General features: G+C 41.2%; 1 protein-coding gene across 1 annotated transcript in view; it reads left to right on the forward strand.

Annotated features, from left to right (window-relative positions):
- The window catches only part of huwe1 (HECT, UBA and WWE domain containing 1, E3 ubiquitin protein ligase), a 41,941-nt gene that overhangs the window by 2,577 nt on the left and 25,983 nt on the right, over window positions 1–13,381 (forward strand). Inside the window, exons 3-29 of the mRNA XM_022741744.1 lie at window positions 2,897–2,946; window positions 3,148–3,217; window positions 4,318–4,416; window positions 5,778–5,984; window positions 6,116–6,268; window positions 6,364–6,426; window positions 6,592–6,669; window positions 6,791–6,838; window positions 6,927–7,095; window positions 7,182–7,282; window positions 7,520–7,670; window positions 7,782–7,909; window positions 8,006–8,146; window positions 8,283–8,388; window positions 8,554–8,661; window positions 8,738–8,839; window positions 8,997–9,077; window positions 9,310–9,416; window positions 10,350–10,527; window positions 10,613–10,704; window positions 10,790–10,992; window positions 11,146–11,203; window positions 11,326–11,502; window positions 11,706–11,951; window positions 12,215–12,348; window positions 12,432–12,544; window positions 12,636–12,818. Of these exons, the coding sequence (XP_022597465.1) occupies window positions 3,173–3,217; window positions 4,318–4,416; window positions 5,778–5,984; window positions 6,116–6,268; window positions 6,364–6,426; window positions 6,592–6,669; window positions 6,791–6,838; window positions 6,927–7,095; window positions 7,182–7,282; window positions 7,520–7,670; window positions 7,782–7,909; window positions 8,006–8,146; window positions 8,283–8,388; window positions 8,554–8,661; window positions 8,738–8,839; window positions 8,997–9,077; window positions 9,310–9,416; window positions 10,350–10,527; window positions 10,613–10,704; window positions 10,790–10,992; window positions 11,146–11,203; window positions 11,326–11,502; window positions 11,706–11,951; window positions 12,215–12,348; window positions 12,432–12,544; window positions 12,636–12,818 (3,271 nt within the window). The 5' untranslated portion in view covers window positions 2,897–2,946; window positions 3,148–3,172. The remainder of the gene's footprint in view (window positions 1–2,896; window positions 2,947–3,147; window positions 3,218–4,317; window positions 4,417–5,777; window positions 5,985–6,115; window positions 6,269–6,363; window positions 6,427–6,591; window positions 6,670–6,790; window positions 6,839–6,926; window positions 7,096–7,181; window positions 7,283–7,519; window positions 7,671–7,781; window positions 7,910–8,005; window positions 8,147–8,282; window positions 8,389–8,553; window positions 8,662–8,737; window positions 8,840–8,996; window positions 9,078–9,309; window positions 9,417–10,349; window positions 10,528–10,612; window positions 10,705–10,789; window positions 10,993–11,145; window positions 11,204–11,325; window positions 11,503–11,705; window positions 11,952–12,214; window positions 12,349–12,431; window positions 12,545–12,635; window positions 12,819–13,381) is intronic.

A 13,381-nucleotide genomic window follows, 5' to 3' on the forward strand; every position in this document is an offset into this window, starting at 1 on the left:
TTGTGATAAGCCAATATCAACTGATATTGCATCATGATTTCTTAAACACATGGCAATCATTATAATTCAATCATGATAATCCAGAGACTTTAATTGAGTGAGTCCTACTCATCTTAATGTATGCTTTTAATTTTCATACAAATAATGGACATGTGAATTAATTTAATGGAGAAAACTATTAGGGAAAAACATTAGACATTGCCAAATGAAGTGTTTGGTGTATCAGATAAAGGAAGATCTGCTTAAAGAAGACTGGAAAAATAAATAATGATTTTAAAATAATTGGAAGAATATTCACAGAATATGTGTTGACAGAAGAATCTTGAAAGTTCACGAAATTCATATATATATATATATATATATATATATATATATGTAAATTGAAAGAACAGATTGCTTGACATTCCTGAACTGTCAGCAACCCAAAGTGGTTTTTCAGGGGCTTCAGTGAATCACATATGGCATACTGCAAGGCACTGTTCTGGTAATTTTATTTTCAATTTTAATTCTGGGGTAATATGAGCATTATGGTCTACCAAATAAAACTGTTCACTTAAAAATGTTGACATGTTAACTCCAAAACACCTTAGATAGCCGTTGTTTTATGGTGATTTATCAGGCTGGCTGAAGGAGGATAAATGCAATTCTTGTTTACTGATTACTTGGGGTAGGCAATATTGCACAGTGGCTAAACTAAAAGAACTAGTGAAATAACTGAAGAATTATCAACATTTGAATTCGTCAGTGGTACCACTAGTGAGCTATAACTGGCTGGCATAAGAACCAGAATGCTACATACCTCTTTGCTCCATTATTACCTGGTTTAGCCATAATGAAGTGTGCTCCAGTTTTAGTAAATATGCTCTTAAAATATGGGCTTTACTTTTTACACCTGTATCAAATACTGCATCTGTGTTAATTCATCGTGTTTCATTATTTAAACACAAGTAATTTTGGGTCACTGTTCACAATCAGTTGTTTATTACTTGTGATGCACATATAAAATGCAGGCCCCTATGGTGAGGTTGACAGTTACGTACCTGGTGGATTTTGATGATAATAAATTTGAGGATTATGTAGTTAAATTCATTTTTATTGTGGTGTTTTTGGTCGTATATTGTGGATGTAGTTAGTTGAAGACCTGTGTTGGTTTTGGGCGGCATACAAAATTACTGTGATTTTTTTTTTTTTTTCTTCTTCACAGAAGGCCAGTTGCCCTATATTAATATGCACTGCATCGATAAACAGTGGCTCATTCTCAGCCGTAACGTTATTCACTTTTTGCACACTACCCAGAGTCATGATGACTCTGCCAACAGCTAGTGCCTGTGTGCTATGGAAACAAGCGCGGATACTCTGAAAAATAATACAATGGACGGATGAACAACTTCTTTACCGAGTCGGCAACCGGTAGTCAATTTACCTCAGTGAAAATTGAAAACAAAACTCGCAGTGTCACGTTAGACCCATCCGACAATGATTCAGCGAGTTATTATGCGTTTCTGCTTGCTACTCAACTAACGGTAGCTAGCTTGCTAGCTAGCGCGTGCTACGACTGTCTAGCTGAGGAACCAGGGTAAGGCTCCGAGCCTTAGCAGAGTAACGTTAGCTTGTTCCAGGTATTTGACACACAGCAATCTTTCTGCTGCTAGTCACCGAGTGATATTTACAGTTTCGTTTTTACTTAAAGCGTGAATGGTGCAGGAGTGGGGAGTGCGGGTTTCTTTTGCGGCCTGCGCAGCCCCGACCTAAATTAGTCAAGAGTCAGGTCAGGACAGCATGGTGAATCTATGAGATCTGGATTGACAGCTGTGGCACAAATGGTTAAAACTGCCTGATTTTTGGTTAACTACATTTTAGATGTTTGTCATTGATTACACACAGGACTTGTTTGTGACTTGGCTGACTTTTGTACGGTCTGGTGGTATTCAAATGCTCTGAAGTATTTCAGGAGAATATCGTTTGCTAACGTTACCGGTAGCTACGTGTTAGCTGGTCAGGTGCTAACATCAACTCCGCAGCAAACATAACCGATCATTTTCCTCAGTTCGTTGAGCTTCCCAGCCTATCTTGTCTTGCCAGACGTGTTGCTAGCCACCCATCGAGCAAACCCGTCTCGCTTGTGACAAGTAACTGCAATCCTACATATGTATAGTGACTTGTTAACATTAGGTAAATAACGTTATGCTGCTAGCAAGGGTGACGTTAGCTTGTTAGCTTGGTAGCTATAACTTTAACCTGTCAGCGTCACTTTAGTTGACGAAGGGCAAGCAGTGAGGCAGCAATTTGTTTAATTTAAATATTTGATTCCCAAGTACTTGAAACGTAAGACAAATGTTTTAGGTAATTTAATGGGGCCTAACCTAATTTAATTAACTTTGTGTCGTATGTTGCTCGCTAGACACTAGCCATTGCTCTTCCTCTGTCTGCTTTGTGATGATCAGACCTGGCTAGATAACCGGCACAAATTTATTATCGTTATCACCTTTTAAATGATTGTAATCAGTCATTTGGTATTTACTACAAGGTCTTAAAGTAAAATAGGCATACACACTACCCTAGATTGATAGTGGAGAAGGTTCTTATAAAAATGCAAGATTGACTTGTGATTGTCTGTATTTTGCCATGTGTGGTTACTGTACATCATGTAATAATCTCCATATAATCAGGATGCACTGTCATGCATCCTGATTATGGATCCTGATTATGGCCTGTTATGACCTGTTTGCTATCCAATTAATTTACAGCTCTACCCACAGCCTTCTTCTAAACCATACTTTCCTGAGATTGATGTATCTTATAACCCAGTGTACACTGCTTTTTAAAGTTTGTTTTATGCCATGTGGGCCACTATTGCTAGATTGATTATTTATTTTTTTTGCCATCATTTTTACAGGTAATGTGACTGGAACATGCTGTTAAGTGGGTATTGCCAAATTATTTTCTGTAAGTACATTTCACAATTCATGCTGCATACAAATTCAGTTATTTATTCTGTATCTCATTGGCTTTACAGTATTTAGATGTTTAACATGCATTATTTGGCTCTTTTGGAAATTGTAGATCTAAGTAATTGTGAAACATAACACTGAATTCAATATCAAGTGTTGTTTTTTTTTTTTAATATACATGGAAATTTCTTAACAGGAGAAACAAACAGAGATTATCGACAATGAAGGTCGACAGAAGCAAGTTAAAGAAAACTCCTACGGAAGCTGTGAGTATGCACAATACTGCTGTTTGATCATTCTTAACCTCAATAGTCCCTAATTTCCATATAATTGGGATACCCAGGATGAACTTAAATATGGCCTCGTCCACTCTACTACGTTTTAGTTTTTAAATGCATCTCTTTTGCTACATTTATGCCTGGCGTCCCCACTACTATGGAGTTTTCAAGTGCCTAAAACTGAGAAATTTGGAAATGCTGCTGGTCCTGTTTTAGTTCAAAAACTCCTGGGTTGCCTTGCAGTCTGGATGGGCAAAAACAGACCTTGCAAACAATGATGTAGGCACCCACGGTTGCTCCCTGATTGGAAATCTGCCTGTTTACTACGGCTTGCTCAGTATACATGAATGGTCATTTATGTGCGTGTTTTCAGGTGTGCTTGTATGGACGAAGATTGTTTCTGATACAGAGCTAAAATGGTTGTCGGGACTGAGATAATTTTCCCTTTTAAAACACTGCTTTAAAATGAAAACGTATTAGTGTGGACGTAGCCTATGACCAAATGTGATAGGGGCCCATAATAGAAGTGCAACCCATGTGATTTTCTACATAATAGGAGAACTTGGTAAAAGGTTGCTTACTTTGATGTGTTTGACATTTGCACAAATAGCAATAGAAGCCTCTCACCTAAACCTCTTTGTCCTGAGGCTGCTTCTTCTACCATTCCTCCCATACATAATGATGGAATCCCAAAACCCTACTGAAAACAAGGAGTAGGCAGTTAGTTTCTCACTTTGGTGACAATAAGGATGTACTTACTACTGACTGTATATGCTTCAAAATAAAAGTCATAGCAGTGGTAAGCATTTGAGCAGCAGTGGGACATTTTCAGTTTGCATAGCAGTAACACAGCAATTGCACCTCTTGACATTGCATTAAAGGAGAGCAGATCACAAAACTGTGAAGGCTTCTATAAATAGGATAAAAATATTGTGGGTTCCCCCGTACTGTGAGTTTACAGAGGAAATGCAAATTTTAATGTTTTGGCCATGTCACATTGTTGCTAAAGCGTGCTATACTGTGCTAACAGGAAAGAGGCAGAGGTGGTCCATGCACTCTGCTTGACTAACCATTTTGTGTTCCAACAGCCTGCTGACTGCAGGATACTTATAGAGAAGCTGAAGGCATGCAGTGATGAGCAACTGCTGGTTGAACTGCAGCACATCAAGACCTGGAATATTGGCAAGGTAAGCCCCAAAGAAAAGATTGAGGGAGAGGCCCTTTCCTCTCTCTTTTCTTCGGGAACTCAGTGTATAACAGTGTATCTGTCATGTCAGAGTTCCCGCTGATCAAGGATTATGTGAAATATCATGATATAAGAGGTGTATTAAAGGATTGTTCTCTTGAATTTTGCACGGGACTACATCTAGATTAAACCTAATTTTGAAAATGGTGCATACTTGCTTGTGGCTGCATCATTGGCTGAAAAAAATGTGCCGTAATTACAGGCTAATAAAATGAGTTTGAAATTTAATTTAATTTTCTAATTTAATTGTGGGTAATCTATACTGCATCTTTACCAATAGCCATTCTCACAATTTTTTGTTCACAAATAATAACTTTTAAAGATTTTTTTTTTTTTTTTTAGATTTTAAGATTGCAACATTGCCTGACAGTATCATACAGATTAATGACAAACGCATTGCTGTGTGATCGGCTATTTTGACATTTAAAATTAGGGGTCAAAGAGAAGGCAAAAGACAACAAAGTTTTCCTGCCTCAGCCAGCTGTGACTGGACAGGCTAGAGACATACTGATTCCTGCACTGAGTGTCAGCTCATTGAGCTTTCGTTCAGTCCCCTCTGCTCAGTACTGCCAAATTCACTATTAAGTTCTCATGTACATGTTTTTCTGTTGTCTCACAATGTAACCAATCTGAAATGGTGAATTAATTGTGGCTCATCAATACATGTCAGTAGTCATTGTCAAGTTGCTGCTCTGCAAATCATACTTAAGATTGCAACATTGTCAGAAAAATTTACATAAATACAGGTCAATGATGACAGCTATGCTGTGTGATCTGCTTTACTGACATTTAAAATGAGAGATCACAGGTTAACTCTCAGTTTTGAAAAGGTCAGTTTTGGGGTGTGAAAATGCAGCTTTAGTATAGATGGAGAGCTGGAACACAGAGGAAAAGTTTTTTTTAATTTCATCAGCTTTATGTGGGTTCACGCTTGGACTGCTTGCCCACCATGATGTCTTGATTGTTTAACAAGTAATTACTGTTGCCCCACTTTTATGAGCATTTTGCTTATAATGGCTCTGCTCCATCAAAAAGTGTCAAAAATAAAGAATAAAACTGGCTGCTGAGAAGAGCAGGTATACAGCAAATGCAGAGATAACGAAACCAAATGTTGAAACCATCCTGAATATAAATTGAACGGCATTATAAAATCGGTCATATGCTTGGGTTGGACTTGCTATCATATACCTTCTCATAGTCAGAAAGCACTACCACTATGTTTTGGGGGAAAATAAAAAGGTCTGGGGTATTTAACATTCATTTGATTGATCACTGAAAATGATTTTTGTCTGTCTTAAACAGTGTGAGCTGTACCATTGGGTGGATCTGTTGGACCGCTTTGATGGCATCCTGTGTGATGCAGGCCAGACAGTGGAGAATATGTCATGGCTGCTGGTGTGTGACCGCCCCGACAATGGACAGCTCAAAGCCCTGCTTTTGGCAGTGCTCAACTTCACAGCCCTGCTCATTGAGTATAGCTTCTCTAGGCACCTCTACAGCTCCATAGAGGTAGGCTTGCACTTAGTACACTTTCAACCAATACTCTGCCTTTCTGGATTATACATATGTCACAGTGGAAAAACTAAAATAGCTCACTAACTCTGACCTTCTTTTATCTACCATTGTCATCCCCTTTACAGCACTTAACCACCTTGTTAGCATCATGTGACATGCAGGTGGTCCTGTCTGTGCTGAACCTGCTCTATGTGTTCAGTAAGCGCTCCAACTACATCACAAGACTGGGATCTGACAAAAGAACGCCTCTACTGGCCCGTCTGCAACACCTGGCTGAGGTCGAGTGAATACCATTGTTTTCCTCTTGCCATGATTCCAGCTGTCCTTCAAGAGAAAGAGCTGTATTGTTTAGTCTCTGTGTTCTCTTTTGTAGAGCTGGGGAGGAAAGGAGAATGGCTTTGGTCTGGCTGAATGCTGCAGGGATCTGCCCATGACGGTGAGAATTTTACAGTGATGCTCAATAACTGTCTGTGTTGACTACCTACAGCTATAGCACAACTAGTTTTGTGTTTATAAATAAGGCCTGTCAACTGAGACTAATTAACTACCATTTATAAATTATCTTTCCTTACTATGCTGCCCCCCATTGGTCCATGCACAGAAGTACCCTCCCAGTGCCACCACACTGCACTTTGAGTTTTATGCTGAACCCGGTCCTGAGGTCAAAGTAGAGAGGAAGGTAAAGACAAAGATATTTATTTATGCAATGATTATGTAATAAAAACTAAATATGTGTGCATTGTTGTGTTGATGGCTCAACTTCCTCCTAATCCTTTCTGAACTCTTTATTTCACCAGCAGACAAGTAGTAACACACTACACTATATCCACATCGAGCAGCTTGACAAGGTACAGTTGGATTTGAATTATATCACTAACAGTCGGGTTATAACATCATGGGTTCTTCACCTTACACATGGTGTCCTATGTCTCTCAGATTTCAGAGAGCCCATCTGAGATCATGGAGTCACTGACAGCGATGTACAACATCCCTAAAGACAAACAGACCCTGCTTTTCACACATATTCGACTGGCCCATGGTTTCTCAAATCACAAGAAGAGGTTGCAGGCTGTTCAGGCCCGACTGCATGCTATCTCTATACTGGGTGAGTAGAAGCTGCCTTCTTAAGTTAAAGTGACAAGGGGTTTTACTCCCAAGTTTTAACTGATGACTTTTTCTGTTTCTGTGCAGTGTATTCAAATGCACTCCAAGAGTCAGCCAACAGTATTCTGTATAATGGCTTGATAGAGGAGCTGGTGGATGTATTACAGATTACAGACAAACAACTTGTGGTAAGGGAGTAATTCACTTTTTCTGCATAATCAGTCCCATTATACTAAATGTCCATGCCACACTAGCAGTAGCACTGTATTTGTAAACTGACACTAGATATCTTTTGCTGCTTAGTCAGACCAAAAGTACTTTCAGATGACTTGAATGTGTGTATTCTCCAGTGTCAAAGCTACAGTGTGGTGAAGTCCTGTTTCACCTTCTGTTTTTGAAATAATATCTTTGATTTTGTTCTACAGGATATCAAGGCAGCATCTTTGCGCACTTTAACTTCGATTGTCCATCTGGAGAGGACACCCAAACTTTCCAACATAATCGACTGCACTGGCACTGCCTCCTACCATGGCTTCCTGCCTGTGTTGGTGCGCAACTGTATACAAGCAATGATTGGTGAGAATGTTGCAGAAAGTTTTGTTAAGAACAGTGAAGTGTGTGATACACAAGGACATATGACAATTAAAATGGAAGCTTGTGTGATAACCTTTCATTTTTGTTTCCTAGATCCTCTGATGGAACCCTACCCACACCAGTTTGCCACTGCACTCTTCTCATTCCTCTACCACTTGGCTAGCTATGATGCTGGGGGGGAAGCCCTTGTCTCCTGTGGCATGATGGAAGCCCTCCTGAAGGTATATTCTGGTCCTAACTATGTTGTGGTTTTATTTTCCACTTGTAGTTTTATTCTCAAAATGTTTAGGTTTTCCACTTTATCTTTTACATTGTAGGTGATTAAGTTCCTGGGTGATGAGCAGGACCAAATCACCTTTGTTACTCGAGCAGTACGGGTCGTGGACCTCATCACCAACCTTGACATGGCTGCCTTTCAGTCCCACAGCGGCCTTTCCATTTTCATCTGCAGGCTAGAGGTTGGTTATGAACTTTGCCTTTAGCTATTCCTAACACCTTCAGCCTTCAGCTACAGAGTCACTGAAATGTCTACGTAACCTCTGGATTCACACTATTCCTCTCTTCATCACGCTCTCGATCACTTTGTATACATAGCATGAGGTGGACCTGTCGAGGAAAGAGTGCCCTTTTGTCATCAAGCCAAAGATTCAGAGGCCTAGCGCAGCTGTGGAGTCTGAGGACATGGACACAGACATGGAGAGTAAGTCGCTGTTCCTAAGAACTGTGGAAGGTTCTCACTTTCAGAAATGAATATCTATAAGTTGAGGCTATAATTTAAAGTCTAGGCTATTTGATAATATTGCCAAGTTATAAAGAATCTTTCTGCTATTGTGTTAATTTTTTCCAAAATTATGTATTCACTCAGTGTCGGAAGTTGCCATGGAAAGCAGCCCTGGACCGTCAACATCTTCTGGCTCCAGACCAGAGGCAGACCACCGTGCACAGAGCAGCGCTGCTAACACGCCTCGTGCAGGTACACACAGCACACATACAAACAGACTCTTGTCGCTGTTGCGTTCTGTCATCACAATGGCACTCTGTCTTTCTAGGTATGCAGTGTATCCCTCAGAGGGCAGCTCTATTGAAGTCGATGCTAAATTTCTTGAAGAAAGCCATCCAGGACCCTGCCTTTTCTGATGGTATCCGCCACGGTAAGTCATGGGCATTCTCTCACTTGTTTTATAAATAAACTCAAGATCCAGGGTATCATACCAATCATGTTTAAACATGTTGCCTCAAGATCTATGCTTTTCATTATGCAAATGTTGACTGTTAATGTGTGTATCTGCACTCTCTGTTTTTCGCAAGTAATGGATGGGTCCCTGCCTACCTCACTCAAGCACATCATCAGTAATGCAGAATACTATGGCCCTTCGCTCTTCCTCTTAGGTGAGTTCACAGCAGCGCCTCAGAAAAGCCCTTCAGGTACTCTTCTGACAGAACTAGGTGCTGTCACTCAGTTTCAGGGACCCAACGTTTATGTCTATTAAACTGCGTATCAACTGAAAAAGGTAATTGAATGTGATGACATTGCAAATTTGTTACTGTTTTGGATTATGATTTCTTTTTTCTACACCCCCCCCCACCCCCCCACCCTTGTCTTTGTCTTTCTGGTTTGTAGCGACAGAGGTTGTGACGGTGTTTGTGTTCCAGGAGCCATCCCTGCTCTCCTCCCTGCAGGATAATGGTCTCACTGATGTCATGCTGCATGCCCTTCTCATCAAAGACGTGAGTTTTCAGCTCTGCAGCTGTGTGCTGTGGTTTATTTATTTTTTTGTCTCTGACAGTCTATGAGAGACCAGCACTATGTTTCATTTTTTCTTTCTCTCATTCTCTCAGCACATGTACTGAATTTGATATTTTAATTGTTATTTAAATGTTTCAGTTGTCTCCATGCATAGTACAGTTAATTGATTAACCTTACACTGAGTGCTTCATTTGCTTTGAATATTGATTGACTGTCAGTGTGAAAGGGTTGTCCTGTGCCTGTAAGTTCTCAGACCTATTCATGTATTAATTAAATTGACAAAACTATAAGCTTTAGTGTGAAACCATTATCACCTGGCAATAACGTCCGGTCACCAACAGATGGATCAAAACATACCTGAACCCCTCCTTGTCTTCTAAAAAACACTCTCCCTTGTTTTTTAATGGATTTCAAATTACATTTCTGTAGTGTGAATGCCAAGAAACACATGTTGTAGTATTGCAGACTTGCATGAGAAATTTAATTTAATCATTTGTGAAAACCTCCATGCCTTCATGCTGCCTATTGAGTTGCATTATCTACTTGTGTACAGAAGTTCTGCCGACTTGTTATACTGGTTCTAGATCTGTGTTTCTCCTAAACAATAAGAACATGCTTTAGAAAGAAATTAAAAGTGCAAGTATAACAGTCTGGTACACTGACCTGTGGTTTGTGTGGTCCACTGGCTGACCCAAGTCAGATTTTGGCATGTACTGTGAGCAACCTGACACAACAATGCATGTCAGGGAATTTTGTGTGAAAGTGGTTACAATGCAAGCTAGCACTCTTAAGTGCAGGTTGATAAAGAGGCTTTGATCGGAAAACAGTATTGGTTAGTTAATCTTTGCCACTTTCACCCTCTTCCTTTTTTTTTTAACTTTTATTGCATGTTCTTCATTGTTTCTCTTTTCCAGGTTCCTGCTACCCGTGAGGTGTTGGGTTCTCTCCCAAACGTGTTCAGTGCTCTGTGCCTGAATGCGAGAGGCCTGCACTCCTTTGTTCAGTGCCAGCCGTTTGAGCGCCTCTTCAAAGTGCTTTTGTCCCCTGACTACCTGCCTGCCATGCGACGGCGACGCAGCTCCGACCCTTTGGGTGAGTTGGATCGTATGTGCTGTTGTTCAGATTTTCCTGTGTGGGACCTGCTTGAGTGAATGATATGTTCTGTGTTTGGCTTCAGGTGACACTGCATCCAACTTGGGCAGCGCTGTAGATGAGCTCATGAGACACCAACCAACTTTGAAGACTGATGCTACTACTGCCATTATTAAGGTAGTGTGCATTTTTAGTAAGAAGTACTCTTTGAAATGTCATCACATGATTTGGCAAGATAATTAAAGCTAAATTGGTGTTACAGTTACTGGAGGAGATCTGCAACCTAGGTCGAGCCCCTGAGTATATCTGCCAGAAACCGTCTATCCAGAAAGCAGATGGCACTGTGGCAGTGCCACCAGCTCGCTCCAGCCATGCTGCTGAAGAAGCTTCAAGTGAAGATGAAGAGGAAGAAGAGGCCCTCCATACGTTCAGCCAGCAGCAGGGGGAACCAGAGAGCAACAGACAGTCAGTTCCACTTGAACTGTATGACGCTGAGTTCATAACACAGTAGAATAGAGCAACAACTCTTTACAGACTGATATTTTTTCAAGTCAACTGACTAAATTTCAAACATTTTAGCCTATAGTTGTCATTTTGATGATATGTGGATTTTTGCAGGGTGGTGGGCACTGAGGAGCGGATACCCATCCCTCTAATGGATTATATTCTGAACGTGGTGAGTATTGATTGTTTGACAGTTTTGGTATTCTTTTGGATATGTTGTGAATTATTCCAAGCTGTGGAGCAGTGCTGTAATTTCTCAGTTCAGTCACTGATTTGTGATGCACGTTTTTCCAGATGAAGTTTGTGGAGTCCATACTAAGCAACAACACCACAGATGACCACTGTCAGGAGTTTGTCAACCAGAAGGGCCTGCTTCCACTGGTTTCTATTCTGGGCTTGCCCAACTTGCCCATAGACTTCCCCACCTCTGCGGCCTGCCAAGCTGTGGCAGGTGTCTGCAAGTCCATATTGGTGAGTACAAGAGAAATATTACTGTGGTGATTTTTTCAAATGCCACACATTAACATAAACGTGATATTAAAGTGCCAGTTTTAGCCAAACGACTTAATCTACGTTCCCTGGGCAATACATCACTTATAAATGTATAATAATAACAGTTATAATCTGCTGAATTCAACTGAAGCTTTTTTACTCCCTCAACTTCTCCACCTTAGACTCTTTCACATGAGCCTAAGGTACTCCAGGAAGGCCTGTGCCAACTGGACAGCATCCTGACATCTCTGGAACCACTTCACAGACCAATTGAGGTGCCTGGTGGATCTGTGCTTCTCAGAGAACTGGCCAACGCGGGTCATGTCACCGACGCCACGTTATCAGCCCGTGCCACGCCCCTTCTTCATGCACTTACTGCAGCACACGCCTACATCCTCATGTTTGTCCATACTTGCAGAGTGGGACAGGTAAATATGAATGTATTTTATTATCAAACAGAATTGACACCCCTCCCCCTATTGTAATGACATAAAATCACTTGATTACACAAAGCTGATCTCACATTGTTCACCTAACAATAGGCTGCATGTGATGTTGTAAAGAGATTGAATACTTATGCAGCCAATTAGTTTATTTACTTGTACTTAATCTAGATAATTTTTTTTTCAAATTTATGATCATTTTACAATGGTTCAGCAGCCCTGAATGTTTCTGTTCTCTTTCTAAACAGAGTGAGATCAGGGCTATCTCTGTCAACCAATGGGGCTCCCAGCTTGGCTTGAGTGTTCTCAATAAGCTCAGTCAGCTCTACTGCTCTCTCGTATGGGAGAGCACTGTGCTGCTGTCCCTTTGTACACCTAACAGGTAAATCTCTTATCTTTTTCCCCTTTATTTTAAATGTGTGGTTAGCTGTAACCCTCTTGACACCTCTCGCCCATCCCCAACAGCCTGCCACCAGGATGTGAGTTTGGCCAGGCTGACATGCAGAAACTGGTGCCCAAAGAGGAGAAGCCATCTGGCAGCACTGCAGCAACAACAGCCTCTGGCTCCAGGAGAACTGGTAATATAACAATTTAACTTAAAAACAGCAGTGTCCTACCATGTCCCTGGAACACTTTCCATCAACTTCACTTTCCTCTACCTTTATCTAGCAGAGTCTGAGACTGTGTCTGTGGATTCATCTGCTGGTGGACTGTTGGAAGGCATGGGTCTAGATGGGGACACCTTGGCTCCCATGGAGACAGATGAACCCACTGCAACAGACCCTAAGGCCAAGTCCAAACTTACCCCAGCTATGGCCACCCGCATCAAACAGATAAAACCGCTACTCTCTGGTGAGATGATTTTCTATGACACCCAATCCATTTTTATGTTTTTAAAAAATATTTATTTTTATTTATTTTATTTTTTTAAAATGTCCTAAATTACCTTTGAAATGACTTGAATGTCTCACTGACCTCCTTGTTTGTTTTCCAGCTTCATCTCGACTAGGTAGGGCTCTGGCTGAGCTGTTCGGCTTGCTGGTGAAGCTGTGCGTGGGCTCTCCAGTCCGCCAACGCCGCTCCCACCATGCCACAAGCACAGGCACTACCCCCACACCTGCTGCCCGGGCCACTGCCTCTGAGGCATCATGCCCCCAGAGCAAAAGAACTTTTGCGCATGAGGTGGTAGGGGTACTTCCTCTCATCAAACAGCATGGGAGATGTGAAGCCCACTGAGCAGATGAAGAAAGTCAGCCTGCCAGGCAAAAACACACGTAATATTACCTCTGTGTACAATGCACTTATTAACAACGGCAAGCGGTGGTAGTAGTCTGTTCTTTACCTAAAGCGAGGAGTGGGTGTGTAGGGTGGGGGTTGCCAGCTCAGACCTTGGTGAGGAGCTTGGTAAGAGCAGA

This window comes from Seriola dumerili, unplaced genomic scaffold, assembly GCF_002260705.1.
Source record: "Seriola dumerili isolate Sdu_G_001 unplaced genomic scaffold, Sdu_1.0 BDQW01000056.1, whole genome shotgun sequence".
NCBI classification, from domain to species: Eukaryota; Metazoa; Chordata; class Actinopteri; order Carangiformes; family Carangidae; genus Seriola; species Seriola dumerili.